Source organism: Momordica charantia (assembly GCF_013281855.1).
Source record: "Momordica charantia cultivar OHB3-1 chromosome 10 unlocalized genomic scaffold, Mcharantia_2.0 BLBB01000010.1, whole genome shotgun sequence".
NCBI classification, from domain to species: Eukaryota; Viridiplantae; Streptophyta; class Magnoliopsida; order Cucurbitales; family Cucurbitaceae; genus Momordica; species Momordica charantia.
The window spans coordinates 18,112,553-18,140,389 of NW_028275158.1; the positions used below are offsets into that span (position 1 = coordinate 18,112,553).

The 27,837-nt window shown below is 37.8% G+C and overlaps 3 protein-coding genes across 3 annotated transcripts; all 3 read left to right on the forward strand.

The window, feature by feature from the left end:
* Positions 1–9,383: 9,383 nt before the first annotated feature.
* On the forward strand, positions 9,384–12,309 carry LOC111013350 (heat shock protein 90-2). The gene is made up of 3 exons (XM_022287782.2): positions 9,384–9,581; positions 10,058–10,199; positions 10,288–12,309. The coding sequence occupies exons 1-3, from the start codon at positions 9,459–9,461 to the stop codon at positions 12,126–12,128; spliced, it is 2,106 nt and encodes a 701-aa protein (XP_022143474.1). The 5' UTR covers positions 9,384–9,458; the 3' UTR covers positions 12,129–12,309.
* A 6,618-nt stretch (positions 12,310–18,927) lies between these two features.
* Positions 18,928–19,539, forward strand: LOC148208723 (uncharacterized). Its single transcript, XM_088119166.1, has one exon. It carries the CDS (start codon positions 18,928–18,930, stop codon positions 19,537–19,539), a length of 612 nt encoding a protein of 203 aa, XP_087975292.1.
* Positions 19,540–23,335: 3,796 nt separating this feature from the next.
* Positions 23,336–26,293, forward strand: LOC111013349 (heat shock cognate protein 80). The gene is made up of 3 exons (XM_022287781.2): positions 23,336–23,561; positions 24,036–24,177; positions 24,266–26,293. The coding sequence occupies exons 1-3, from the start codon at positions 23,439–23,441 to the stop codon at positions 26,098–26,100; spliced, it is 2,100 nt and encodes a 699-aa protein (XP_022143473.1). The 5' UTR covers positions 23,336–23,438; the 3' UTR covers positions 26,101–26,293.
* Positions 26,294–27,837: the final 1,544 nt, after the last annotated feature.

Genomic DNA, 27,837 nt, shown 5'->3' on the forward strand with positions numbered 1-27,837 from the left:
CCTTCTTAGGTATTTCATTGCATCGGCTCTCTTACAATGAAAACCAAACCGATCAACCACACTTTTTGCGGGCTCAAAAGTAAACCCCTACCAATCCTTTTGCAAATTCGATATCCAACCTACACCAATCTTTTTCACTAATTCAGGATCAAACCACTACAACACTTTTCATTGGTTCAGGATCAAACAACGCTCACAATCTCAAGGTGCACTCACATCTTAATACAAAATCTCAAATTATGTAAAAATAAGTAGTACAAAGTAAATATCTCACTAAGGTAGGTTTACAAATGTTGCACTAAAGCAACGGCTAAAAAGCAACACTCTAGCCAACATGAGCTTAGCTCAATGGTAATTGAGACCTCTCTCTAATAAAAAAAACCATGAGTTCGAAAATTTTTGTTTTGATAATTGGTGAGTGAAGAAGATGAATTTCGTCTACAAAAAAACCTAATGCATGCACACACAGAAATATTGTACCGGTGTGGTGTTTTGCTTAATGCACTTCGATGCTTAAGTTAAAACTCAAGTAGCGGGCAAACAGGTATGAAACAGAAAAAATAAGGAAGCAATAATCTCGAGGGTTGGAGTCTAAGAGTGTGTGTCGAATCCTCACAAGGAGTTGGAGAAATGTGGCTTACCTTCATTTGTTTGTTTTCCTATGTACGGGGATGGAGAGGGTTTTAGTGTGGGGTTTCCACTCCCTTCAACGTTGATAACTCTTCAAATAGAGTTATTTGGGTATAATGTTGGTGTAAATTAGCTAAAGATAGCAGTCCTTGCTCCCTTAATCACTGTTTTTGTGCTAAAAAGATCATAAACACTAGCTTTCTACACTGTAGTATTGTCAATTGCAATGGAGCTAATTTTGGTGCATTTTGCTACAGTTTGACGATGCTACAACATCAGATCCAGATTCAGAAAGCAGCAGAAAACGACAAGCTGACAGTGAAATGACTGCCCAACAGGATTTACCACAGTAATTGGAGGTTTTAACCAAGAGAGAGAGCTGGGTCCCCCAAGGTCCGTAATGTTGCCCTAATATTTGAGGGGTGTATAAATACAAACAAGAGAAGAAGCCTCCAAGGACACACACATCAAGAAACATTCCCCTTGTTCATCCTTGGAAGAAGTCCACCATTACTCCAAGAAACTCTCTCTAAGAACCATTAGAGAAAGCAAAGAGAAAAAGCAGACTCTTCAGTGGCAGTTGGGAGCTAATCTTCAGCTTCTTTTCTTTATTTTCTTATCTTTGTATTATTGGAACATGTTGTGCGATAGATGAGAGACAGATGAGTGGAAGGTAATTTACGAATATAACTTATACTTTTTTGAGTATTTATATTCAATATATATTCTCATTTAGGTTTTCTTTTGTTAGAAAAAATCTGAGACCAACAAACGCAACAGGGCGAAGATGCCATTCAACCATCATGCAGGGCCGAAGGCGTTTGCTATTATTGCAAAGGAGAAGGTACAATAAAATAATATTTTTTTAGCCTTATACTTATATTACTTAAGATCGATTATCAACAATTGCGTGTTATCAATTGCAGAAAGAAGAAGAGGGAGGTGACAACTTTTCTGAAATCAATTTGTTCAGGGAGACGAGATATTCTGACACTAAAGGTTGGGTCGAAGGAGCAGAGACAGCTTACGTAAGTTTACAAATCTTATAATAATTAACTGCAAATTACGCATTGAATTTTATGTGTAAACAATTTAATCTTTTTAAAATATGTATGCAGTTAGACATGATGCGTGTTAGAGAAGCATCTATGCAAGACGGAGGTGAACCGCTACCAGACCCAGAAGTATTGGAGTCAGTTCTTGGTTATCGTTCAGGATACATTAAGGGTGCTGGTTGGGGCCGAAAACCAAAGTCTCGTAGAGGTTCTTCTTCAAGTGCAGCATCAACACAGCGGGAAGAAGAGCTGTCACAAGAAATATGTACTCCAAGAGAAGAATTTCAGGACCGTCTCACGCAGAAAGACAAAGAGCTTGACGATCGTCTTGCTCAGAAAGACAAGGACTTAGATGAGAGTCTCGCAGCCAAAGATTCTGAGATTACGGGTCTACGCAGTGAAATGTCAGATTTGAGATCAATGGTGCTAAACCTTATGAGTCAGTCTAGTGGAGCGAGCTCGTCAAAATAGGTACGTCCACGTAGAGTGTTGTTAGAATTCAATAATCGTAAATATGGCTATCATACAGTTATGGTAGCCATTTAGAACGTGTCTTATGAATGATTTAACTATGTTTATGTTTGAGTGCATGTTTGAAGTGTTTTAGATATTAATAGGAAGTGAATTTTCAGTGAAGTGAATCTTTGAAGTGAATTGATACGTTAAGTATAATGTTGTTGGAATTCAATAACTGTAAATGTGGCTATCCTGCAGTTATGGTAGCCATTTAGAACATATGTCATGTATAGTTTGTGGTTTTGGATGATTTTGTTGAATTTGTGAAATGAATTGGTGATTGTGGATGTTTTACATAATAAAAGTAAGTTTTGAGAATTTGAAGTTTGAAGATTAGTTTTTCTTAATTTTGTGGGGTTTTATACGTACCTTTCCTTTAGTTTGTATAATTTGGATTGAAGTTAATGAGAGTTATATGGACATGAGAGAGTTGTATGTGTTTTTTTATAGTGAGACTAAGTTTTGTGCATTTTAAGTTTGTTTGGGAGAGTTTTTATTGGCTTTAAATATATGAGAGTGTTGGAGGGGGGGGGGTGTTATTAAGTGTTTTTGGATAACGTTGTTGAATTTTAAGTGAATTGTGATAGAGTTTATGTGAATGTTTTTTAGACTCGGTGAGAGTAAGTTTTGTGAATTTGAAAATTGTTTTCATGAGTTTTTGTTAACTTTTAATGCTTACTTTGAGTTCATGTATATGCAAAGCTTGAATAACATTTTTACTTCATGGCATGTGCAAAGTTTGAATGTTTTGTTTGATGTGGAATGAGTTAGAATTGGAAGTTTGTTTGAATGGAAGTAGTGAGTTTGTTTGAATGGAAGTGGTGAGTTTGTTTCAAGTGGTGAGTTATGAAGTGTTTTTGGATAACGTTGTTGAATTTTAAGTGTATTGTGTAGAGTTTGTGTGCATGTTTTTTAGACTTAGTGAGAGTAAGTTTTGTAAATTTGAAAGTTGTTTTTAATGAGTTAACTTTTAATGCTTACTTGAGTTCATGCCTATGAAGTGAGAATAACATTTTTAGTTCATGGCATGTGCAATTAGTTTGTTATGTGGAATATGAGTTAGAATTGGAAGTTTGTTTGAAAAGAAGTGGTGAGTTAACTTGTGGAACTATTTGTTAACATAAGTTTATTTGTTATTTATTTTTTCAGGTTCGTCCGATTTCTGTATCGAAAGCTTCTGAAAAGTTGATTATCTAATCTCGTGAAGAATTTGATGATATGGGAAATTTTCATATGTTTAGGTTTTTTATTTGAGACTTCTTAGAATTTGTTTAATTTTTGTTTGTATGAACTTCTTGTATTTTTTGTAAAACTAAATTTTACTTAATATTATAAGTTTTATATTAAATTCAATGTATGGCAAGGTTTATTCATGAAAAAAAAATAAAAAAATAAAAAACCCTTCGGAGACGAAACCAGATTTGGTCCCCGAAGATACCTTCGGAGACGAAACCAGATTTGGTCACCGAAGATACCTTCGGCGACCAAATCTGTTTTCGTCTCCGAAGGTTATGACCTTCGGCGACCAAATTCATTTTCATCTCTGAAGGTTTATAACCTTCGGCGACCCAATCTATTTTCGTCGTCGAAGCTACCTTCGACGACGAAAAATATAAATCGTCGTCGAAACCCTCTGGCGACCGGGTAACGGCGACGATTTAGGCGACGACTTTGTTTCGTCGCCAAAGACCTTCGGGGACGAAATTTGACCTTTTAGCGACGAAAATTGTCATCGCCAAAACTCCAAATTCTTGTAGTGATGTACCAATTCATCATGTAAATGTTTTGGAATTACTTTATACTTTAAAATAAATATTTTATAATTAATTTTGTTACCATTTTTGTTTTAAAAGTTTACGTTGGATTAGAATTTTTAATTTAATACTTATAAATAATTTAATTACTTATGAGTTCATGAATGGATTAGTTCGTCATTAATTTCAATGTATGATCGAATATATTAGAAATATCATGTGCATATCACGTGTTTAAAGACTAGTTAGCTAAAAGTACAATTTGATGAAATTATAAGTATATGGTAAAAATTAATACAACTTACTAAAGTTTGAGATAAAATAATTCATATATATATTTTAAACTAGACCTTATTCGACCTTATTCTAGGTATCTCGGACATTTCTTCATTGGGTATCTTCCGAGATCAGCCTTCCATGTGGAAACCATCCTGTAGGGTTGTGTTATAGCATTCTCGATTCGCTCGCTATTCTCCCCGAATAATCATGTTCCCTTGCGGTGTCGTAAATTTCATGATCTGATGATAGGTTTATGGGACAGCTTCCAAACTGTGAATTGTTGGTCGTCCTAGAATGGCGTTATATGCTAATGCGAGAGCTACCACTAGAAATTGAACGATTTTTGGTCAAAGTACATTGACCGTCCCTGAAAGTTACAAGGAGTTCGATGATACCCACATGATAGACTCGCTCTCCTCCAAATCCAACTAATTGGGTGAGACAATTTTTCGATCGTTCTCTGCCTATGTTCATCCTATCAAAGGCTTGCAAGGTGAAGACGTTAGCCGAGCTTCCGTCTACCAATACACAGTCAACTTTAACGTTTGCCATGATTAATGTAATGACCAAGGCGTCATTATGAGGCTAATGGAGGACCTATGTTTCACTGGCCTCAAAATTCATGGTAGGAGTTGTCTAATTGAGGGTGGCTATTGTTGGGACTTTCTCTACCTTCAAAAGATAAGAGATACGTACAAGTGTACATAGTCACAAGTAATACTCGGAAGTAATCGAAAGTCGAATCCTCGGGGACTTGTGCTTTCAAAATCAAGTAATGAAGTGAAATAGTTCAAAGATGGAATTGTGGTTACGATGAAAATAGTGATAAAATGTTATTGTTTTGGATTTCAAATATCAAGCAATCTAATAAAACAAGACATCTTTGCTTTCTACCTTAATTTTGATGGAAAATATGGAAGATATACACTTCAGAAAAATATGCACCAGCCACTATTTGGCTAAATCTTGGGAATATGCACCATGCAGCCACTATTTGTTCTACTCTTTCACGAACCGTTTTTAGTTGCTGTAGAGGCTAGGATAACCTACAATCATATTTCTATGTGTGATTACAATCCTATAAAGTATTTATCAACTCATTTTCATTTATGGATCAGAGGGCCTATGTATAGGACCGTGTTTTATGCGCTTATGTCTAAGTCACATCACATATTGGTTTCTTGTTATTTTTCCTAACTCACCCTTCTCAAAGTTGGGTTTTAGTGCATAAATCAAATTTCTGAGGGTCAAAATTGCCCTAAATCCAACGGTCAAATTTCATCTTCGAAACTATATTTAAAGCCACCAAATTTCACCATTCTACACACGAATTATATATCAAAGCAAACATTCTTCTCTCTTCAAATCACTTTGCTCTTCAAACTTTCATTCTCTCTACACAAAAAGTTGCCAATTTTTTTTTTTTTGTGAGAGATACATTAGAGTTTAGCTTTTTAGCTATTGCTTTGATGCAAAATTTGAAAATTCACCTTCGTGATGTATTTTCTTTGTATTGCTCATTTCACGTTTTTTGGTTTTGTATTAAGGTGTGGGTACACCTTTGGTTGTGAGAAAACACAATTGGTTGGATCATGAACCAATAAAAAGGATCGAGAGTTTCTCTTTAACCTAAGACAAAAAAGATGGTCGAGCAGTTTGGTTTTCACCCGTAAGAGAGCCAGCGTAGTAAAATACACAAGAAGGAGTCTTGGGGAGTGGAGTAAGGATTTCCGAACCACTATAAAAACTTCTGGTGTCATCTTTCTCTCTACTCTTTAATTTATGTATTTAAATTTCATTTGATTTTTTATTATTCTTAAAATTATTTTTTAAAATCTACAAATTCGTAAGCAACCATATTCACCCCCCTCTAGTGTTGGTATATCAATCATACAAAGACCTTCCTAGCTATCCTATGGATGTTAAGAACTTGATTTGTGGGAACCGTCTTATAATTGAAAGGGAGATCGAGAGATCGAGACAAATTTTCTCATTGGAGTTTCAAAAACTCAATCAACCAACGATTGGGAATCCAAAGAAAAGGGGAGAACCTCCCTTTTATAAAGGAGGAAGAGTGAGGGGTAAGTCACAACTTCCCCATTCACCACCTCTCAATTCCCACCTTTTATAAAGTGAGAGGTTTTTCTCCCATTTTTCTTTTTTATTCCTTTTATTTTAATTTAATTAAAATAATTTTAATTTAATTTAATCTAATTTAATCAAATTAACATATCTCATTAATTTAATTAAATCATATAATTAAATTAATCAACCATATTAGAATTCAATTCTAATATCTATTACTCTCATAATTTTGAATCCAATTCAAAATTAACTTTATATTATAATGTATGAACATACATTACGTTAATTGCATCTCATACAATTAACTTTGATTCCCGTTAACAAATTTGAATAATTCAAATCCTTTTTCAAGACTAAATGTTTTTAACCATCATTTACAAGCTGGGACCTAATGAACCTACACTACACTACATTACAGGTTGAGGTCTTACGGGATACCCACTACTCGGATTTGAACAATTCAAATCTTTTTTCAAGACTAAATGTTCTTAACCATCCTTCACGAGCCTACACTTTATCTCTAAGAGGGCTCCTTTTGATCTCTTTGACACAAAGAAGAAACTAAACAACATTAAGTTGTATGTTCGTCGTGTCTTCATCATGGACAATCGTGAGGACCTCATTCCTGAATACCTTAGCTTTGTTAAGGGAATTGTTGATCCTGAGGATCTTCCCCCTTGACATTTCCAAAGAAATGTTGCCGTAGAACAAGATCCTGAAGGTCATGGGCAAGAACTTGGTCAAGAAGTGCCTTGAGCTCTTCTTCGAAATCGCCGAGATCCTTCTCCAAGAACTTAAAGCTTGGCATTCACGAGGACTCTCAAAACAAGTCTAAGCTTGCAGAATTGCTCCGTTATCACTCTACCAAAAGCGACTGAAGAAGAAGGGCTATGAAATTCTATTCATGGTTGATGCAATCGACGAGTACCCACTCAGTCGGCTGAAGGAGTTCTAATCTACCATTTATTTTCTCTCTCTTTGTCTTGGATGTTTTCAATGGTCAAACAGATCTAATTTAGTTCCTTTTACCTGCATTTGGGACACGGGTTCGGCTCTAAAGAAAAATATCACACCGAGCACTTATCTTGTGCTGACCACGGTTGAAAAATTGATAATTATTTTTAAAAATTACTATTTGTCGATTTTTCAATATTGATTAGTATAGAGATATATGACCCACTTAAAAATTAATATAAGTGAAAATTAACTTATTTTAAAATGATTTATTGAAATTTATATTATTTTTTGGTAATCGAAATTTGAGTTTAATTTATATTTGATTCGTAAAATTTCATATTTTTATTTTAAAACAAGTAAATTTTTTTTAGCCATAATATAAGTGAGTTCAAAATAGATTAATCTCCTCATTTTAAAATTATTTATATATTTTCGAGTGAATTACACTTTTTGATCCAATATTTAATTTTTAAAGTTTTAATTTTAATTGTAATATAAGTAAGTTCTATTCCACCCTTAAAAGAGAAGAAAGATGCAACGGAGGGGGTGGGAGATTATTGTTCCACCTCGAAAAAATGTTGTTCTACCCCAACATTATTACTGCTTTCCTCTGCAAAAAATGAAATTAAAGTGTATAATGTAAAAAATACATATTCTTTTTATGCTATTTTTCTTAGTTCCCTTGAAAAAATACCATCCAAGAAAGGCAATATCTTTTAATCCGTTGACTAAATATGGGGTAGGCTGTCTATCACCACTCCATACGCATGACCCAACAACTTCTTTTTTTCCATAAAAATACAATATTTAAAAAAAGATAGTTTCCAAATAATTATATTTTGTCAATTCATTTTTTAAAATATTAAAAAAAAAAGAGCTCCTAAATAAACTTAGTAACTGATATAATTCTATGGTCTATGTTAGATAGTAATGGTTATCAGCTAAATCTAAGGCCAGAAGAGTTCAAACTCAAATTGAGCCATGTAGCCCAACCTAATGAAAGGTGGGTGCATTGGGTCCAAACTTGAATGCATTCGTTAGGTTGTTTGTATGAGAGATAGCCAGTAGTCAGAGCGCTGACATCCTATGCCCAAATCGCAATACACTCTAAAGGATCGTCTAGGACACTGTCGCGTCTCCTCTGGCATAACACAGAGGGAAGACGAATGTTGGTGGTCTCCAAGACCCTATAGTGCAACATTCCACCTTCTATGTCTGCCTCTCCCTCTAAATATCTGTCTTTTACCTAAAGAAGGAAAAAATCCTAAGGAAGGTACACATTTCCTTCTGATAATTCGACACACACTCAAACAGACTCTTGTAAAGATTAGTGTTTTTTTACTCTACTTGGTCCATACCGGTTTGCTCCCATCTTAAGTTCCAACTTAGACACTGGAGTGCACTCAACAGAGCACCATAACAGTACTAGATTTATGTGTGAAGGTGAACCTTAAAGTTAAAGACCATGGCATGTGTGGCATCTAGAAATCCACATCAACAATAATGATTATATAATTATAGTTAATTAATATATGGATTAGTCATTTTGTAGGTTTAAGCATAACTCTTCCATAAGAAGCTTATTACCGACCCACATTTATTAAAAAAAAAATCATTGACTTAAAAGAACACACTAATTATCATTATTAATATAAAAAATATCATTATTAAAGTTAATGAATTCCTATATGAAAAACTCAGTAATTTTTATTAAAAAATGCTATATTTTTAGTTTTTTTTTTTAATGCAAAATTTATAAATAAAAAAAACATTTAATAAAATAAAGTTACTTTTTCTTTTTGTTCCTAGCTAAAATAGCTTTGAGCTTTAAGCCATTTAATATGGTCCCTCTTCATCGATTCTTAGGGCCTTGTTTGGCTGTGGAGTTTCCATGGCAGGCCTACGGCTTACCTTGCTCTAATCCTGGGTTAGGTTTTACCAAAACCCATTTTCTCGAACTTTTCGTTGCAACTAGTCCACGTAAGGAATAAATACTTTAAACTAAAAAGAAAAAAGAAAAAAAAATTAATTACATAATTAAATTTCGATAGAAGGTTCCAGAAACCCTAGTAAAATCCCTAATATATAAACTAGCGGTTCCTCCACAGATCTCGAATTGCTCTTTCAAGCCTCCCATTTCCTTCATTGCTGATCGAACAACTTTTGTTTCTCGTCCTCAACAATGGCGGATACTGAAACGTTTGCCTTCCAGGCCGAGATTAATCAGCTCCTCAGTCTGATTATCAACACCTTCTACAGCAACAAGGAGATCTTTCTCCGTGAGCTTATCAGCAATTCCTCTGACGTGAGTCTCCTGTCATTTCCCCTTCATTTGTCTTCGTATTTCTGATTAATCTCCATATATCTGATGTCTATTTACTGTTCTAGGAGGTATTTAGTGTATGTATATGTATTTTTTGATTTTCGCGTTGTTACTAGGTTTTTCTTTCGACAATTCGAGAGTTAATTTTCTTTGGGGTTTATCCCACTTTTTATAGTTGTCTCTGATTCAAACCTTTGATGGGTGGTTTTCTGACATTCGTTTTCGCTTACAGTTTTTGAATCGTTAGAAAGTAATTCAATCTAGAATTCATTTCGTCGTTGGTTCTTTCTAGATTAATCTAACTGTCAATCGAACAGTTGTCTGAAGTCCTGTTGCGTAGTTGTATGATTATATACTTGTTTGGAATCATGGTGAAGGGTTTTGTACACTCAATGGAAATGAAGACTGAAATTGCTCTAAAATGACTTTACTAATTACCATGTGGAACTCTGATTCAGGCTCTGGATAAAATACGATTTGAGAGCTTGACTGACAAGAGCAAGCTCGATGCTCAGCCAGAGCTCTTCATCCACATTATTCCTGATAAGGCAAATAATTCGCTGTCAATCATTGACAGTGGTATTGGTATGACCAAGGCTGGTGAGTGATTGCTGAAACTCGTATCATGATTTTCCTTTATTCTATGTTACATGTATGACTCATTCCACAAGAATATCTATGTTATCAGATTTGGTGAACAATCTTGGTACCATTGCAAGATCTGGAACCAAGGAGTTCATGGAAGCCCTTGCAGCCGGTGCTGATGTGAGCATGATTGGACAGTTTGGAGTTGGGTTCTACTCGGCCTACCTTGTGGCTGAAAAGGTCATTGTTACCACCAAGCACAATGATGATGAGCAGTACGTATGGGAGTCCCAAGCTGGTGGTTCATTCACCGTCACGAGGGACACCTCTGGTGAGAATCTCGGCCGAGGTACGAAGATTACCCTGTATCTCAAGGAAGATCAGCTTGAATATCTTGAGGAGCGTCGTCTCAAGGACTTGATCAAGAAGCACTCCGAGTTTATTAGCTACCCAATTTCTCTCTGGGTTGAGAAGACCACCGAGAAGGAGATCTCTGATGATGAAGATGAGGAGGAGAAGAAGGATGAGGAAGGTAAGGTTGAGGAAGTTGATGAAGAGAAGGAGAAGGAAGAAAAGAAGAAGAAGACGATCAAGGAGGTTTCACACGAGTGGTCCTTGGTGAACAAACAGAAGCCTATCTGGATGAGGAAGCCGGAAGAGATTACAAAGGAAGAGTATGCTGCTTTCTACAAGAGCCTTACCAACGATTGGGAGGAGCACCTTGCTGTAAAGCACTTCTCTGTTGAAGGTCAACTTGAATTTAAGGCTGTTCTCTTTGTCCCCAAGAGGGCTCCTTTTGATCTCTTTGACACAAAGAAGAAGCCAAACAACATCAAGTTGTACGTTCGTCGTGTCTTTATCATGGACAACTGTGAGGACCTGATTCCTGAATACCTTGGCTTTGTTAAGGGCATTGTTGATTCTGAGGATCTTCCCCTTAACATTTCCAGAGAAATGCTGCAGCAGAACAAGATCCTGAAGGTTATACGCAAGAACTTGGTCAAGAAGTGCCTTGAGCTCTTCTTCGAAATTGCCGAGAACAAGGAGGACTACAACAAGTTCTACGAATCCTTCTCCAAGAACTTAAAGCTTGGCATTCACGAGGACTCTCAAAACAAGTCTAAGCTTGCTGAATTGCTCCGTTATCACTCTACCAAGAGCGGCGATGAGTTGACCAGCCTGAAGGACTATGTAACCAGGATGAAGGAAGGACAGAGTGACATCTTTTACATCACTGGTGAAAGCAAGAAAGCTGTAGAGAACTCTCCTTTCCTTGAGAAGCTGAAGAAGAAGGGTTATGAAGTTCTATTCATGGTTGATGCAATTGACGAGTACGCAGTCGGTCAACTGAAGGAGTTCGAAGGTAAGAAGCTTGTTTCGGCAACAAAAGAAGGTTTGAAACTTGACGAGAGTGAAGACGAGAAGAAGAAGAAAGAAGCTTTGAAGGAGAAGTTCGAGGGGCTATGCAAGGTGATAAAGGATGTCTTGGGCGACAAAGTTGAGAAGGTTATTGTTTCCGACCGTGTTGTGGATTCTCCCTGCTGTTTGGTAACTGGGGAATACGGGTGGACAGCCAACATGGAAAGAATCATGAAAGCTCAAGCATTGAAGGACAACAGCATGGCTGGCTACATGTCTAGCAAGAAGACCATGGAGATCAACCCCGAGAACCCGATCATGGAAGAGCTCAGGAAGAGGGCGGATGCCGATAAGAACGACAAATCTGTGAAGGACCTCGTCCTCCTCCTCTTCGAGACATCCCTTCTCACTTCTGGATTCAGCCTTGACGAACCAAACACCTTCGGAAACAGGATCCACAGGATGTTGAAACTTGGCCTGAGCATCGATGAGGATGCTGCAGAAGGAGACGACACCGACATGCCTCCATTGGAGGATGCCGATGCGGCCGATGCAGAGGGCAGCAAGATGGAGGAAGTCGACTAGAAATAGCTAACAACAAAACCAGTAGTATCTTTTTCATATTTTTTTTTGAGGATTCTGAAGGCCTGTAGTAACTTTTTATCTCTACTGAATGATGTTTCTTTTATGTTTTGTTTTTGGAACCTATGAGATTGCTCTTGATGTTATTAGGGAATGTTTTTTGATAGGAAACTCCTTTTTCTAACCATTAGTCACAAGTTTCATTTTGTCATTTTCCATGCATCTTCTGACTGCTAATTTTTGCATTCGCTGTGGCTACAAAAGCTACAAAAATAGTATAGCAATTTATTTACTATTAACAAATAATAGATAATTAAAATTAAATTAAATTAATTAAAATTGATTAATATTTTTTTTATTAGCAACCTTCATTAATATAAGATATTATTATATTTTATTGTTCTACTAATTAATAATGATGAATTCTACACTTTAAGGAAATTATACTATATAATATAAAATATAAATATCTATTTTGGCTATTTGGTCTATTTTGACTCCAAACTTAAACAATGTCTTTATTCTTTAAATGAAAAGGAATTTCTCATATGAAAGAAAACAGAGGAAATGAGGAACAAAATGCAGAGAAATCCGAAAGAACAAAAAAAAAAAAATATATAGCCAAAACACTTGTTCCCGAGAAATTAATCAAACAACTTATTATAAATCGCCGGCACCGGAGATTTAACCACCGCCGCCACCGCCTTCGCAAAATACATCTACTACGCCTCCAACGAGTCCTCCATCGCCGCGGATTTCTGAGCCAGGTCGGAGAGGTTGGAGCCGACGGAGCCGCCGCGGGAGATGGCGGTGCTCCGGTGGCGCCGGCACCGGAACGATCCGATGTGAGTGGTCGGAGAGCAGAGGCAATTGGATTTTGTGCTGGGCGATTTGGACATCCGCGACAAGGCCGTGGGAGACATGACCAGATTATGCGAGCTCTTCTTCAGCTCGTCGAGATCCAACTCCGGCAGCGCCGATTTGGCGGTCGGCGTTTTGCAGTTCATCTTCGGCTGTTTCGGCTCTGCTCCGACGTGATCCATGGGTTCCGGCTAGAGGCCGACGGCGGGCGAGGGTTGCTCCGCCGCCGGAGATCGGGAGGAGGAGGATTCGTCGGGAATTGGAAGAGAAGAGATGAGATTGGATTGGGGAATTTGGAAGGCATTGTTGTTATTTGTTAAGAAGAGAGGGAAATTGAAGGGTTAATTTTGGGGTTTCAACGAACAAACGCTCTCCTCTATTTTTAATCTTCAATTTATGGCCACTACTACTTTTTCTCTTTGTCGTGGGAGCTTGTCAATGGTCAAAAGGTCTAATTTTGTTTTTTTTTTATTAGGACACGGGTTCGACTTAAGAGAGAAATATCATACACGAGCACCTATCTTGGCTAACCACCGACGTAACATTGACAAATAAGAGAGAAATTCAAAAATTGATCATTGTTTAAAAAAAAATAACAAGCTGTCAATTTTTCAATAGTGATTAGTACATAGGTAGTTGTTCACCCCTTAACATTTAAGGCCCGTGTGTTAACCATTCATGTTTTTAGTTGTTTTTAAAAAACAAAAACCATATATGTTTTGCGGTTCTTCTTTTAACACTAACAGTACACCTTAGCTGCCCTGCGCTGCTATTGACATAACAATGCACCATAGGTTGGCCCAACCCCATTCTCTCGTACTAGGGTTGGCTCCTCGCAGTTCTCCCTTTAACACCCAACAGTAGATAGGAACCGAACTATCTCACGACGTTCTAAACTCAACTCACGTACCACTTGAATCAGTGAACAATTGAACTCTTGGGACCTTCTTCGACCCCAGGATGTGATGAGTCGACATCAAGGTGTCAAACGACTCCGTCAATAAGAGCTCTCGGAGTCATCTGATAATTGTTATTGTTTTTCATTTTTGAAAAATTGAAAACCAAACATAGATTTGATAACTACTTTTGGTTTTCTGTTTTTAAAAAGTTAATGAAAATATATGTTAGAGATAAGAAAAACTCTATATAAAATAGAGATGAGAACGGGATAGGGTCGAAGTCAGGATGCACTCTTCCACAAAAAAAACACACATGAGCACCTATCTTAGTACTGACCGCATTGAAAATTTGACAAATAAGAAAGATAAATGCCAAAGTTCATAATTGTTTTAAAAAATAACGAGTTGTCAATTTTTCAATAGTGATCAGCGGCATCTAAATACTTTCACATGAAAATTTGTGTAGCTAACTTTGAGATGCATGGTTGTTTATGTTCACCCTTGATATTATTTAGTTAAATTCATTATTATTTATTTTACTAATTTTATTTTAGTAAGTTTGAAATAAAATAGTATTTATTTTTGTTACATTTGAATCGGACTAACATAGAAATTAATTTAAGTGAAAAATGCTTATTTTAAAATAATTTATTGAAATTTTATAAATATTGTTTTTTTTTTCCCGTAGAAAACTGGCATGCCCAGTAACCCATGTGTTGTATTTGAAACGTCTTCCTAGTTATATCGCGAATCTTTTAGATAAACCTCTTAAAGAATTAGAAGGCTTAGTATATTGCGATGTGTGATTTGATCAAAATTTTGATTTTACAGATTCAGAATGAGAAACTGTCATCCCATTCAATCGAATCGGGATGCCGTATCTGATACGTCACTTGCTTGAAGCTCAGAATTTTGGGTGTAGTCAACACTCCCATCCCAAATAAAAGGGGAATTGGTCTATGGTCGATTCAGTAATAAATAGGAATTTTTAACCTGTTGAAAGAGATTTTGCTAGCGAAAAAGCTTTCAACGCTGCCCAACGCCCTTTGTTTTTCCAAATATTTTTACGAATACGTTTTTTTGATATAGAAGTGTGCTTTTTTGGAACTACCATTAAAAAATTATAATAAATTATTCATTGCTATAGTTGGATGTGAAAGACATCTATTGTTCAAAACGAATTGTTCTTTACTATTTATTATCCATTTATTCTTTAAATTATATGTTTGGGGATAAAAATACCCTGGACACGTGGGGGACGCTCATTGGTGTTCAGTAAATAAAAGAAGTATCCCAGGTCCTCCTCGAACCTGCCGAGGAGACTGAGTTTACCCATAAACAAGGCTGTGTAAAAAGCCCTGGTTCGACCTAGACGGGTTCGATCTGCTCAAACACGACATGTTCGACATAAAAAAGACAAAGGTAACCGCCGGTCGTGAGCACTGTCGGACCCGCCACCTATAAATAGAGGGTCTCATTTCACAGTCAGGTATGGAATCTCACCTCGAACTTAATATTGAGCCCGACCATAACTGACTTGAGCGTCGGAGAGTTTGCCCTCTTGTGCAGGTTCACTCTTAAGTTCAGGTCAAGCCGGGGACCAGATTCGAGCTTGGTTCGTTAAACAGCATACTGCAATTCTTTGCATAAACATTATATTATACTCCTAATATAGATATCTAAAATTTAAAATTATTAGATTAGGAACAAAGAAAAAAATATATATATATATAATGTTATTAAAAAAAAAGAATCATTTAATGATTCGTAACGTAATAAACGAACTTAATAAAAAAGAAGTCTTATTTTACTGGATCAACTTGTAGGCTATCTTTTATGATTGATACCAAAATAAAATAGTGTTTTTCGTGTAATTATTCCTTCTTGCTGTATAGCGGGAAATTTTTGTAATGCATACTAAATGATAATAATAAAGAAAATTTTCCATTTCTATATAAGTTTAATTTCTATTTAGTTTTGAAAGTTTCAATTTTTATTTTAATATAAGTTTTGTTCCGCCCTTAAAAAATGAGGGGATGAAAGATGAGAAGAAAACGAGAAGAAAGATGCACCAAGAAGAGGTGGTTGGATGGAGAACTCACAAACTTTTTGTTTGAGATATATGTCAATTACCGCTGAGCTCGCGTTAGTCAATAAATATGTATTTATAAAAGTATCATTACTTTTCTTAAATGTCGTAAAATGTAGTTTTTCTTTTTTTTTGAAACAGAGTAAAATGTAGTTTTTGGTTAAACATAATTATATAAGTTTGTGATTTATGTCATTTTTTACCATTTTAAACCTAATGTTATACATGAAAATAAATATTTTTTAATGCTATTTTTGTAATTTCCTAAAAAAAACAGATCAAAACCAACATCCCATGGCTAAATATGGGCTCAAGACTCAAGACCAAACAACCTCTAGCTTTTTTTTCTTTCCTAGAAATACAATATTTAAAAAATATTTTTGAAATCATTATATTTAAATAATTAGTTTTTCTAAATATGAAAAAAATAATAAACAAACATATGGTTAATTAGTAACTTACTATAATTATATGGTTATTTTAGATAGTAATTGTTATCAATTAAATCTAAGGCGACACACGTCCTAACTCAAATTGAACCATGTAGACCAGTTTAATAAAAAGTGAGTACACCGGGCTCAAACCCGAGTGCACCAGTTCAGTGGGCCAAGCACACCTAGGTTGTTTGTACAAGAGATAGCCAACAATCAAGATACTGATACCTTGTGCCTGAATTGCGATACACTTCTGTTACAGAGAACAGAAACGACCCGAAACGAAACAAGAATCGAGGCCTGAGATCATCGACAATGGGAGACCGGCTCGAGACGTAGAGGGCCAACCCATGCTAAAAGACGACCCGACGTCGAGGCCATCATGGCGCCGACCCCACCTCGTTGTCGGCCTCTCACCTTGGCCTTCAGACGAAGGTGCAACATGAGTTCCTCCGCTCGAATCTAGCGACAAGAGAGTAAACACCCCTGTTTGGGGCCAAGCCCAACATCTACCCTTTTCTGTTGATTAACAATCGTTGGGCCTTGCAACTTCGAATTAGGGCTCAACTACATAAGGTTTTGGAACCACCCTCACAGCTACAAATAGCAATGTAGTCTAACCCTATAGAGGCAAATGACATATCTCTGGCTCATTATTTTCTCAACTCTCCCTCGCTAACTTAGGCATCGGAGCCCGTGTGACTGAGGTTACACCGGTTTAGATCAGTTTGATTTTGCAGGTATCAGTTCCCTTATCATCGAGTTAGGTGTGTGCGAGAAGAAGAACCGGAGGGTCAAAATCCACGAATCAACAATTGACGCCGTCTGTGGGGACGATACATCAAAGCAAGCTTCGTCGAAGCGAAATCCCGATCCGAGGCGAAATCTTGATCTGAGGCGAAATCCAGATCCGTGAGTGAAGCAGCTGACCACTCAGGTGAGGTAGGACCGAGCCCTGATCATCGACTTGATACCGAAAGGCGACATGAATCCTGGTGAGAGTCATCAGCGTTTCGAAAAGAAGAGCCTGAATGAAGCGGCCGACCGCTCGGGTGAGGCAAGACCGAGCCCTGATCATTGATTTAATTCGACCACCCGTGACAGGAAAAGGTCGGCTTCAAGCTCGAATGAAGCGATCGACCTCTCGAGTGAGGCAAGGCCAATCCCTGGTCATCGACTTAATTTGACCACCCATGACAAGGGAGAACCAACTGAGGAGGTAGAATATGTCCCTTTGATAGTCGAAGATCGACGAGTCAACATTGGAACCAGGTTGGGGAATGAGGAAAGAGAAAGCCTTATAAACTTCCTCAGAAGCAGCGCCGACGTGTTCGCATGATCACATGAGGACATGTCGGGAATCAATCGAGGAGTCATGGTACATCGACTCAACGTCGACGAGAGCTGTAAGCTAGTGAAACAGAAGCGTCGCACGTTCAACCAAGAAAGGAACGAGATTGCAGCTGAACAGGTGGAGAAGCTACTGAAAGCAGGCTTCATTCAGGAAGTACATTATCCCCAGTGGATATCCAACGTAGTGCTGGTAAAGAAGCCAAACGGCAAATGAAGAATGTGCATCGACTTCACAGACCTAAATAAGGTATGTTCAAAGGATTCTTTTCCTTTACCTCGAATAGATCAACTGGTTGATGCCACTACAGGGCATGAACGATTGAGTTTCATGGATGCCTACTCCGAATATAATCAAATCAAGATGCATGTACCGGATCAAGAGAAAACTTATTTTAAGGGCATGAACGATTGAGTTTCATGGATGCCTACTCCGAATATAATCAAATCAAGATGCATGTACCGGATCAAGAGAAAACTTATTTTATCACGAGTCGAGGTTTGTATTGCTACACGGTGATGCCATTCGGATTGAAGAATGCAGGTGCAACATACCAACGAATGGTGAATCAGATGTTTGCAGCCTTAATCAGCAAAAATATGGAAGTCTACGTAGATGACATGCTGGTAAAGAGTCAAAAGAACAAGCGACACGATAAGGATTTGGCAGGAGCATTCGACGTTTTGCGAAAGTACAAGATGAAGCTGATCCCACCAAGTGCACGTTTGGAGTGACCTCAGGCAAGTTCCTAGGATTTTTAGTACACCAAAGGGGAATCCAATCCAATCCAGATAAAATCAAAGCTGTTCTGGAGATGGATCCACCTAGAAATCTAAAGCAACTGCAAGGACTTGACGGAAGCATAGCAGCACTCAACAGATTCGTTAGTCGTTCAAATGATAAGTGCCTGCCATTCTTCAAAATCCTAAGGAAGAAAGGGCAATTTGAGTGGACAGAAGAGTGTGAGGCTGCCTTTAAGGAGCTAAAGCAATACCTGGGGGCAGCCCCGCTCCTCTCAAAGCTAATCGTGGTTGATGAACTCCACTTATACTTAGCTGTATTCGACACTACAGTGAGTTTCGCGTTGATAAAAGAAGAAGATGGACGATAGTCTCCAATCTACTACACAAGTAAAGCAATGGTAGATGCATAGCTTAGATACCCGCAAATGGAGAAATTGGCGTTGGCACTGGTCACTTCGGCCCGGAGACTGCATCCGTATTTCCAAGCTCACAAAATAACTGTCCTCACCAACTTTCCCTTACGACAGATTTTGCAAAAGCCAGACACTTCTGGACGACTGGTAAAATGGGTTATGGAACTCAGCGAGTACGACATTCACTATAAGCCAAGAACTGTCGTGAAAGGGCAGGCTGTGGCAGACTTCATAGCAGAATTAACGCCAACAGAACCTCAGGTATATAACATCGACCCACAATTGGTTGAGGAAGAGCAACCCTGGACACTCTATGTAGATGGGTCCTCAAATTTTCGAGGATGTGGGGCAGGACTTCTACTGGTCTCTCCAGATAGAGAGAGATTCAAATATGCACTGCGGTTCAGTTTTTATGCATCCAACAACGAAGCTGAGTATGAAGCTCTGCTAGCAGGACTAAAGGTGGCCAGGTACGTTGGAGTCAGGAACATACTGATACTCAGCGATTCACAGCTGATTGTAGGTCAGGTGAAAGAAGAGTTCCAGGTTAGAGAACCGCGAATGGCGAAACACCTTTCTCATGTAAAAAACCAGCGCGACCAGTTCTTAAAATATGAGATTTGACAAATTCCACGTGCTCAAAACCTTAACGCTGATGCGTTAGCTCGACTAGCTGCAGCTTATGAAATTGACCTAGGAAGAACTGTACCGGTCAAGATTCTACCCGAGCCAAGCATAGAGGCTTAGGAAGCAATGGATATCGACGAGCAGGGGCAACCAGAAGAAAACTGGATGAGCCATTTGATCAAATATTTGAGAGACGGGATCCTGCCTACTGAAAAAATAGAGGCCCAGCAGCTACAACGACGAGCAACCAGATATGTGCTTAAAGACGACAATTTATACAAAAGAGGCTATTTGTTGCCACTTTTAAAATGTCTAACGCCCGACGAAGCTGACTACGTCATGAGAGAGATACATGAAGGCGTTTGTAGGAGCCATTTTGGAGCACGATCCTTAAGTCACAAAATAGTTCGACAATGGTACTACTGGCCGACCATGCTGAATGACACGTTTGCTCAGTGGGGAATCGACCTTATAGGGCCCCTTCCACTAGGAAAGGGTCAGACCAAATTTACAGTGGTGGCAATCGACTATTTTACTAAATGGGCTGAAGTCAAAGCCCTACCTACAATTACTGATAAAAAGGTCACCAACTTTATCTGGAAGAATATAATTTGCCGCTTTGGAATACCCTACACCATTATCAGTGATAATGGGAAGCAGTTCGACAATGCTGTCTTTCGAGAATTTTGTAGGGAGTTGGGCATTAAGCACATTTGTTCTTCGCTAACACATCTGCACGAAAATGGGCAGGTTGAAGCAGTCAACAAAATCATCAAAAGAACTCTGAAGACCAGGTTAGAAAAGCTTAATGGGTTGTGGGCAAAAGAACTTCCCAATGCATTATGGGCCTTCAGAACAACACCTTGTACTTCGACAGGAGAAACGCTGTTTTCACTATCATTTGGCTTTGAAACGGTAGTGCCAGTCGAAATTGGACTCCCCTCTGGGTAGAGCAGTTTAGTCTACTTGACAACAATGAATACATACAGCTCAACCTCGACCTATTAGAAGAACATAGAGAAACGGCACGACTACGAACGACTGAATACAAAAATTGAATAGCTCGATACTACAACTCGAAGGTTAAGAAATGTGACTTTAAAGAAGGTGATCTAGTGTTAAGAAAGATCATGCCTAACACCAAAGATTCAACTAGCGGGGCGTTTGGGCCAACATGGGAAGACCCATATAAAGTCACTAAAGTGGTTCGAATTGGCACTTATGCTTTGGAAGACCAATGGGAGAAGGCCTTACTACACCCATGGCACGCTCAACACCTCAAAAGATACTACCACTAGTTCGACACATTGGTTCTAGATCTTTTATGTTTTTCCATTATTCTCGCCAACTAAAGTTGTTGTAACTAAATTTTCGACAGGGCAATTTTCCTACTAATAAAGTCTCCGACATTCAACATGATACTTGAGTTTTTATGTTCATTCTGAAATAAATTTCTCAAGCAGGGGGCATCATATGTAAATATCTACATATCTACGACCAATCAAGAAACTCAAAATTGGGACAGACCTAGAAGCAAGCCAAACAGGCAAAAAGCCAGTAACGACTAAGCGTGGTCAAAACTAAAGCAGAAAAGTACAGAATGTAAAACTATTTGGCATAAAAGCCAAACGAGTTAGAAATTCTAAGGTATCGACATTAGTTCTGTTAAAGTTAGATCCCAAGGCCAAAAGTGAATGGTTTAAACTCAGATGAGAATAAAACCAGGCTCAGGAGACTTGATCATGACCAACGAAAATTGGAAAAACTCGAACTTCCAATTCATGAAGTGATATCGACAAACTCAAGGTACAAAACCAGTAGTAGGAACCAAGCAGCTAAAATCTAAGATTGGATCAAAAGCTTTTGGTAAAAGCTTTGTGAGTTAGAAACCTTGACATGATTGGCCACTGATACACATATGAGTTATAGAATGGTCTCGTGGAAATGACAAGCGACAGGTACTCTCAAACAAAGATCTTGACACAGTCATTCGTCTTATGTTTTGAGAGTGGGGGCCATTGTTATAGAGAACATAAACGACCCGAAACGAAACAAGAATCGAGGTCTGAGATCATCGACAATCGGAGACCGACCCAAGACGTAGAGGGCTGGCCCATGCCAAAAGACGACCCGGCGCCGAGGCCATCACGGCTCCGAAACCTCTTCGGCGCTGAGGCGCCGGCCTCTCACCTTGGCCTTCGGGCCAAGGTGCAACGCGACTTCCTCCGCTCGGATCTAGCTACAAGAGAGTAAACACCCCTGTTCGGGGTCGAGCCCAACATCTACCCTCTTCTGTTGATTTACAATCGTTGGGCCTTGCAACTCCGAATTAGACTCAACTACAGAAGGTTCTGGAACCACCCTCACAGCAGAAAATAGCAGTGCAGCCTAACCCTATAGAGGCAAGTGACATATCTCTGGCTCACTATTTTCTCAACTCTCCCTCGCTAACTTAGGCATCAGAGCCTATGTGACTGAAGTTACACAGGTTTAGATCGGTTTGGTTTTGCAGGTATCAGTTCCCTTATCATCGAGTTAGGTGTGTGCGAGAAGAAGAACCGGAGGGTCAAAATCCACGCATCAACATCTTCAAAGGACCGTCCAGGGCACCGTAGCATCCCCTCTAGCATAACACATATGGAAGAAGAATGTTGGTGGTCTCCAAGACCCCCTGGTGCGACATTCCACCTTATGTGCCTGCCTCTCCCTCTCATTTGGCTCTCCATACATAAGAGAAGAGGGAAATTTCTAGGGTAAGTTGAAATTTCCTACACAACACTTTGTGATAAGTGTCGACACACACTATCAAATAAACTATCACCAAGATTAGTGCTTCCTTACTTTATTTGGTCCATACCCGTTTGCTCTCATCTTAAGTTCCTACTTAGGCATCAGAGTGCACTCGACAAAACACCCTACTGATATTAGATTTCTATGTACATGTGAACGTTGAGCTATGAGACCAAGGCATATGTGGCATTACTGTGACACCAACTCAAAACTCGATATTAACAAGCCAACATGAGGGTATGTCACTGGTAATTGACATATATCTTTGATCAATGGATCATGATTTTGAATCCCCCATCCCCACTTGTTGTACTAAAAAAAATTCGACATCAACAATAATGATCATATATATATATATATATATTTTATTTTACTTCCAACAATAATGATTATATAATTATAGTTAATAATAGATAGAGTAGTCATAAGTATACTTCTTGGATAAGAAACTTATTAGCACCCCATATTTATTAAACAAAATAAAAATCATTGACTTAAAAGAACATGCTAATTATCATTATTAATATAACAAAATTATCATTATCAAAATTAATGGATTCTTATAGAAACAAACTCAGTAATTTTTTTTTAAAATGCGATATTTGTAATTATTTTTTTAAATTCAAAATTTATATAAAAAATATTTAATAAAATAAAGTTACTGTTTTTTTTTTTTTTTTGAGATAAGTTACCTTTTTTTTTGTCCAAGCTAAAGTAGCTGCTTTAAGCAATTTAATGTGGTCCCTCCTCATCGATTTTTAGAGCCTTGTTTGGCTGTGGAGTTTCCATGGCAGGCCTTCGGCTTACCTTGCTCTAATCCTGGATTAGGCTTTCCCAAAACCCATTTTCTCGAACTTTTCGTTGCAACCAGTCCACGTAGAATAAATACTTTATAAAGTTTAAACTAAAACTAAAAAAGAAAAGAAAAATTAATTATATAATTATATTTCAATAGAAGGTTCCAGAAACCCTAGTAAAATCCCTAATATATAAACCTGCGGTTCCTCCACAGATCTCGAATTGCTCTCTCAAGCCTCCCATTTCCTCCATTGCTGATACTGAAACCCATTTTCTTGATCTATCAACTTTGTTTCTCGTCTTCAACAATGGCGGATACTGAAACGTTTGCCTTCCAGGCCGAGATTAATCAGCTCCTCAGTCTGATTATTAACACCTTCTACAGCAACAAGGAGATATTCCTTCGTGAGCTTATCAGCAATTCCTCTGACGTGAGTCTCCTTTCATTTCCCCTTCACTTGTCTTCATATTTGTGTTTGATCTCCATATATCTACTGTCTATTTACTGTTCTATGAGGTTTTTAGTGTATGTATATGTATTTTTTGATTTTCGCGTTACTAGGTTTTTCTTTCGACAATTCGATGGTTAATTTTCTTTGGGGTTTATACCCCTTTTTATAGTTGTCTCTGATTCAAACATTTGATGGGTAGTTTTCTGACTTTCGTTTTCGTCTACAGTTTTTGAATCGTTAGAAAGTAATTCAATCTAGAATTCATTTCGTTGTTGGTTCTTTCTAGATTATTCCTAACTGTCAATCGAACAGTTGTCTGAAGTCCTGTTGCGTAGTTGTATTATTATATACTTGTTTGGAATCATGGTGAAGGGTTTTGTACATTCAATGGAAATGAAGATAGAAATTGTCCTAAAATGATTTTACTAATCACCATGTGGGACTCTAATTCAGGCTCTGGATAAAATACGATTTGAGAGCTTGACTGACAAGAGCAAGCTCGATGCTCAGCCAGAGCTCTTCATCCACATTATTCCTGATAAGGCAAATAATTCTCTGTCAATCATTGACAGTGGTATTGGTATGACCAAGGCTGGTGAGTGATTGCTGAAACTCGTATCAAGATTTTCCTTTATTCTATGTTACATGTATGACTCATTCCACAAGAATATCTATGTTATCAGATTTGGTGAACAATCTTGGTACCATTGCAAGATCTGGAACCAAGGAGTTCATGGAAGCCCTTGCAGCCGGTGCTGATGTGAGCATGATTGGACAGTTTGGAGTTGGGTTCTACTCGGCCTACCTTGTGGCTGAAAAGGTCATTGTTACCACCAAGCACAATGATGATGAGCAGTACGTATGGGAGTCCCAAGCTGGGGGTTCATTCACCGTCACCAGAGACACATCTGGTGAGAATCTTGGCCGAGGTACTAAGATTACTTTGTATCTCAAGGAAGATCAGCTTGAATATCTTGAGGAGCGTCGTCTCAAGGACTTGATCAAGAAGCACTCCGAGTTTATTAGCTACCCAATTTCTCTCTGGGTTGAGAAGACCACCGAGAAGGAGATTTCTGATGATGAAGATGAGGAAGAGAAGAAGGATGAGGAAGGTAAGGTTGAGGAAGTTGATGAAGAGAAGGAGAAGGAAGAAAAGAAGAAGAAGACGATCAAGGAGGTTTCACACGAGTGGTCCTTGGTGAACAAACAGAAGCCTATCTGGATGAGGAAGCCGGAAGAGATTACAAAGGAAGAGTATGCTGCTTTCTACAAGAGCCTTACCAACGACTGGGAGGAGCACCTTGCTGTAAAGCACTTCTCTGTTGAAGGTCAACTTGAATTTAAGGCTGTTCTCTTTGTCCCCAAGAGGGCTCCTTTTGATCTCTTTGACACAAAGAAGAAGCCAAACAATATCAAGTTGTACGTTCGTCGTGTCTTCATCATGGACAACTGTGAGGACCTCATTCCTGAATACCTTGGCTTTGTTAAGGGTATCGTTGATTCTGAGGATCTTCCCCTTAACATTTCTAGAGAAATGCTACAGCAGAACAAGATCTTGAAGGTCATCCGCAAAAACTTGGTCAAGAAGTGCCTTGAGCTCTTCTTTGAAATTGCTGAGAACAAGGAAGACTACAACAAATTCTATGAGGCCTTCTCCAAGAACTTGAAGCTTGGTATCCACGAGGATTCTCAGAACAGGCCAAAGATTGCTGAATTGCTCCGCTTCCACTCCACCAAAAGTGGAGACGAGTTGACCAGCCTGAAGGATTACGTGACCAGAATGAAGGAAGGCCAGACTGATATCTTTTACATCACTGGTGAAAGCAAGAAAGCTGTAGAGAACTCTCCTTTCCTTGAAAAGCTCAAGAAGAAGGGTTATGAGGTTCTGTTCATGATTGATGCAATTGATGAGTATGCAGTTGGTCAGCTGAAGGAATTTGAAGGGAAGAAGCTTGTATCCGCAACCAAGGAAGGTCTGAAACTCGACGAGAGTGAAGATGAGAAGAAGAAGAAAGAAGCTTTGAAGGAGAAGTTTGAGGGGTTATGCAAGGTGATCAAGGATGTTTTGGGCGACAAAGTTGAGAAGGTTATTGTTTCTGACCGTGTTGTTGATTCCCCGTGCTGTTTGGTAACTGGTGAATACGGGTGGACAGCCAACATGGAAAGAATCATGAAAGCTCAGGCATTGAAGGACAACAGCATGGCTGGCTACATGTCGAGCAAGAAGACCATGGAAATCAACCCCGAGAACTCCATCATGGAAGAGCTCAGGAAGAGGGCTGATGCCGACAAGAACGACAAATCCGTGAAGGACCTTGTCCTCCTCCTCTTCGAGACTTCCCTTCTCACTTCTGGATTCAGCCTTGACGAACCAAACACCTTTGGAAACAGGATCCACAGAATGTTGAAACTTGGCCTGAGCATCGATGAGGATGCAGGTGAAGCAGATGCTGACATGCCTCCTCTTGAGGATGCTGAGGCTGATGCTGAGGGTAGCAAGATGGAAGAAGTCGATTAATTGACTACTATTAGACCAAAAGCCGGTAGCATCTTTTAAGATTTCCCAAATGTTTTGTTTTCAATCTATATATATCTTGTCCTGTCATTAGTTAAGAAGTTGTCTTTGTTTTCCTATTACTTTGCTGACTACTTTGTTTTCTCAAAGTTTTGTGGCAACTCTAGTGATGATATTATTATATTTCTCTCCAAAATGCTTGCATCTTTCACATCTCTCTTGCTCCATGCATAACTTGCCTGTAAATTGACCACATTCTGGTGAAGCCTTGCTCAACCAAATAGTTCACGAGTCAGAATTTTTGAGTTTTATAGACCGACTTCTAGTTGAATTTGAGGTCTCTTTTCTTCCCTTTCCAAGTTTTTTAGGCCTCTTGGGTTTGGCTCAGTTTTGGGCCATCTTTCTCTTGAACTTGGGTCATATTCTCTGTTTGAAGTAGTTCTTTAAGCATCGGTATAAAAGTTTTCCATTTATCTTAAATCAGTAGTTTGATTTGGCATCAGTTTGGATTGAAAATTAACATGACACTGTGCTGGTTATACACTCGATATGAAATTGGTAGCCATGGTTGCCATGGTTCATGATGGGCAGACATCCTAGTTTGTAGGATACACAAGATGACCAATCTGAACAATTTTTATCACATTTCATATTTGGGTATTTTAGATATTTAGTGTTTTACTTTTAGTTATTAAATAAATCTTGGGTGATATAGAAATTTATTCAATGCTGAATCATATCTGACTTTTATTTTGGTTATATTATTTAAGTGAATGTTCAATTATAATATTTTGATCATACTATTTTGGTTAAAATTCTATTATAGAGCCCTGTATTGGATTTATTTTAGTCTCTTTATTTTAAAAATATTCATTTATGCTTTGAAAATGTTCATTTAAATCTCTATATTATAAAAATGTGATCCTTTTAGTTTCTCTTTGTCAAATTTTGCAAAAGATAAAATTTAAAATAAGATTGGAAATAAAGACAAAATTGTGATTGAAAAATGAGATTTAAAATAAAATAAAAAGACAAAATTGGTCAGAATGACCAAAATGAAAAGGAGAAAGTACAGGAATCAAAATAAAAATAAAATAAGGATGGAAATGAATTAAAGTTTGTCTTTCTATTATTTTTTTGGAATTGAGAATTGATGATTGTGTTCTTGTGTTTAAAATGTGAATTTCTATTCTTATTTCTACTTTATTGAATTCATGATTGTGTTCTTGGTTTAAAATGTGACTGTGACATGATTCCATATTACACTTTGTGTTGTGTACTGAGTTTTTCTTCTCTTAAAATATAAAAAACAATTTATTTTTTTCATGAGAAATATTTACGATAAAGTTTTTTTTTTATTTTATTATATTTTTCCATGGGTTTTAAATGTGTTGGTATTGGTACATCATTTTTCTTTACGAGGCCGCCCTCTCTCTCTTGAGATGTGATGTGTAACTACTTTCTTTACTCCAGAGTCCAGGCCTCGGCCACTCTCTTCCGCCACGTCATTAAGGAAATACTTTATTTTTTTTAAATGACTCACTTATAAATATTATAAGATTATTACAACGTTAAAATCAATTAAAAATGTCGCAATCATCTTTCTATTGAAAATACGATAAAAATATTTGGAAATTGAGGTTTTGAAATTTGGAAATTAGAGAATATTTGGTGACTTTTTTTATGTTTCATGTTTCTCTTTTTTACAAACGTTTTAAAAAATGTATAGAAATTTTAAAA

Excerpts from the sequence above, each read along its gene's own strand:
- LOC111013349 (XM_022287781.2), top strand. The coding sequence starts at position 23,439 with ATGGCGGATACTGAAACGTTTGCCTTCCAGGCCGAGATTAATCAGCTC. Across the intron at positions 23,562-24,035 it reads TTATCAGCAATTCCTCTGAC|GCTCTGGATAAAATACGATT; the intron begins GTGAGTCTCCTT and ends ACTCTAATTCAG. Across the intron at positions 24,178-24,265 it reads TATTGGTATGACCAAGGCTG|ATTTGGTGAACAATCTTGGT; the intron begins GTGAGTGATTGC and ends CTATGTTATCAG.
- LOC148208723 (XM_088119166.1), top strand. The coding sequence starts at position 18,928 with ATGGAGAAATTGGCGTTGGCACTGGTCACTTCGGCCCGGAGACTGCAT.
- LOC111013350 (XM_022287782.2), top strand. The coding sequence starts at position 9,459 with ATGGCGGATACTGAAACGTTTGCCTTCCAGGCCGAGATTAATCAGCTC. Across the intron at positions 9,582-10,057 it reads TTATCAGCAATTCCTCTGAC|GCTCTGGATAAAATACGATT; the intron begins GTGAGTCTCCTG and ends ACTCTGATTCAG. Across the intron at positions 10,200-10,287 it reads TATTGGTATGACCAAGGCTG|ATTTGGTGAACAATCTTGGT; the intron begins GTGAGTGATTGC and ends CTATGTTATCAG.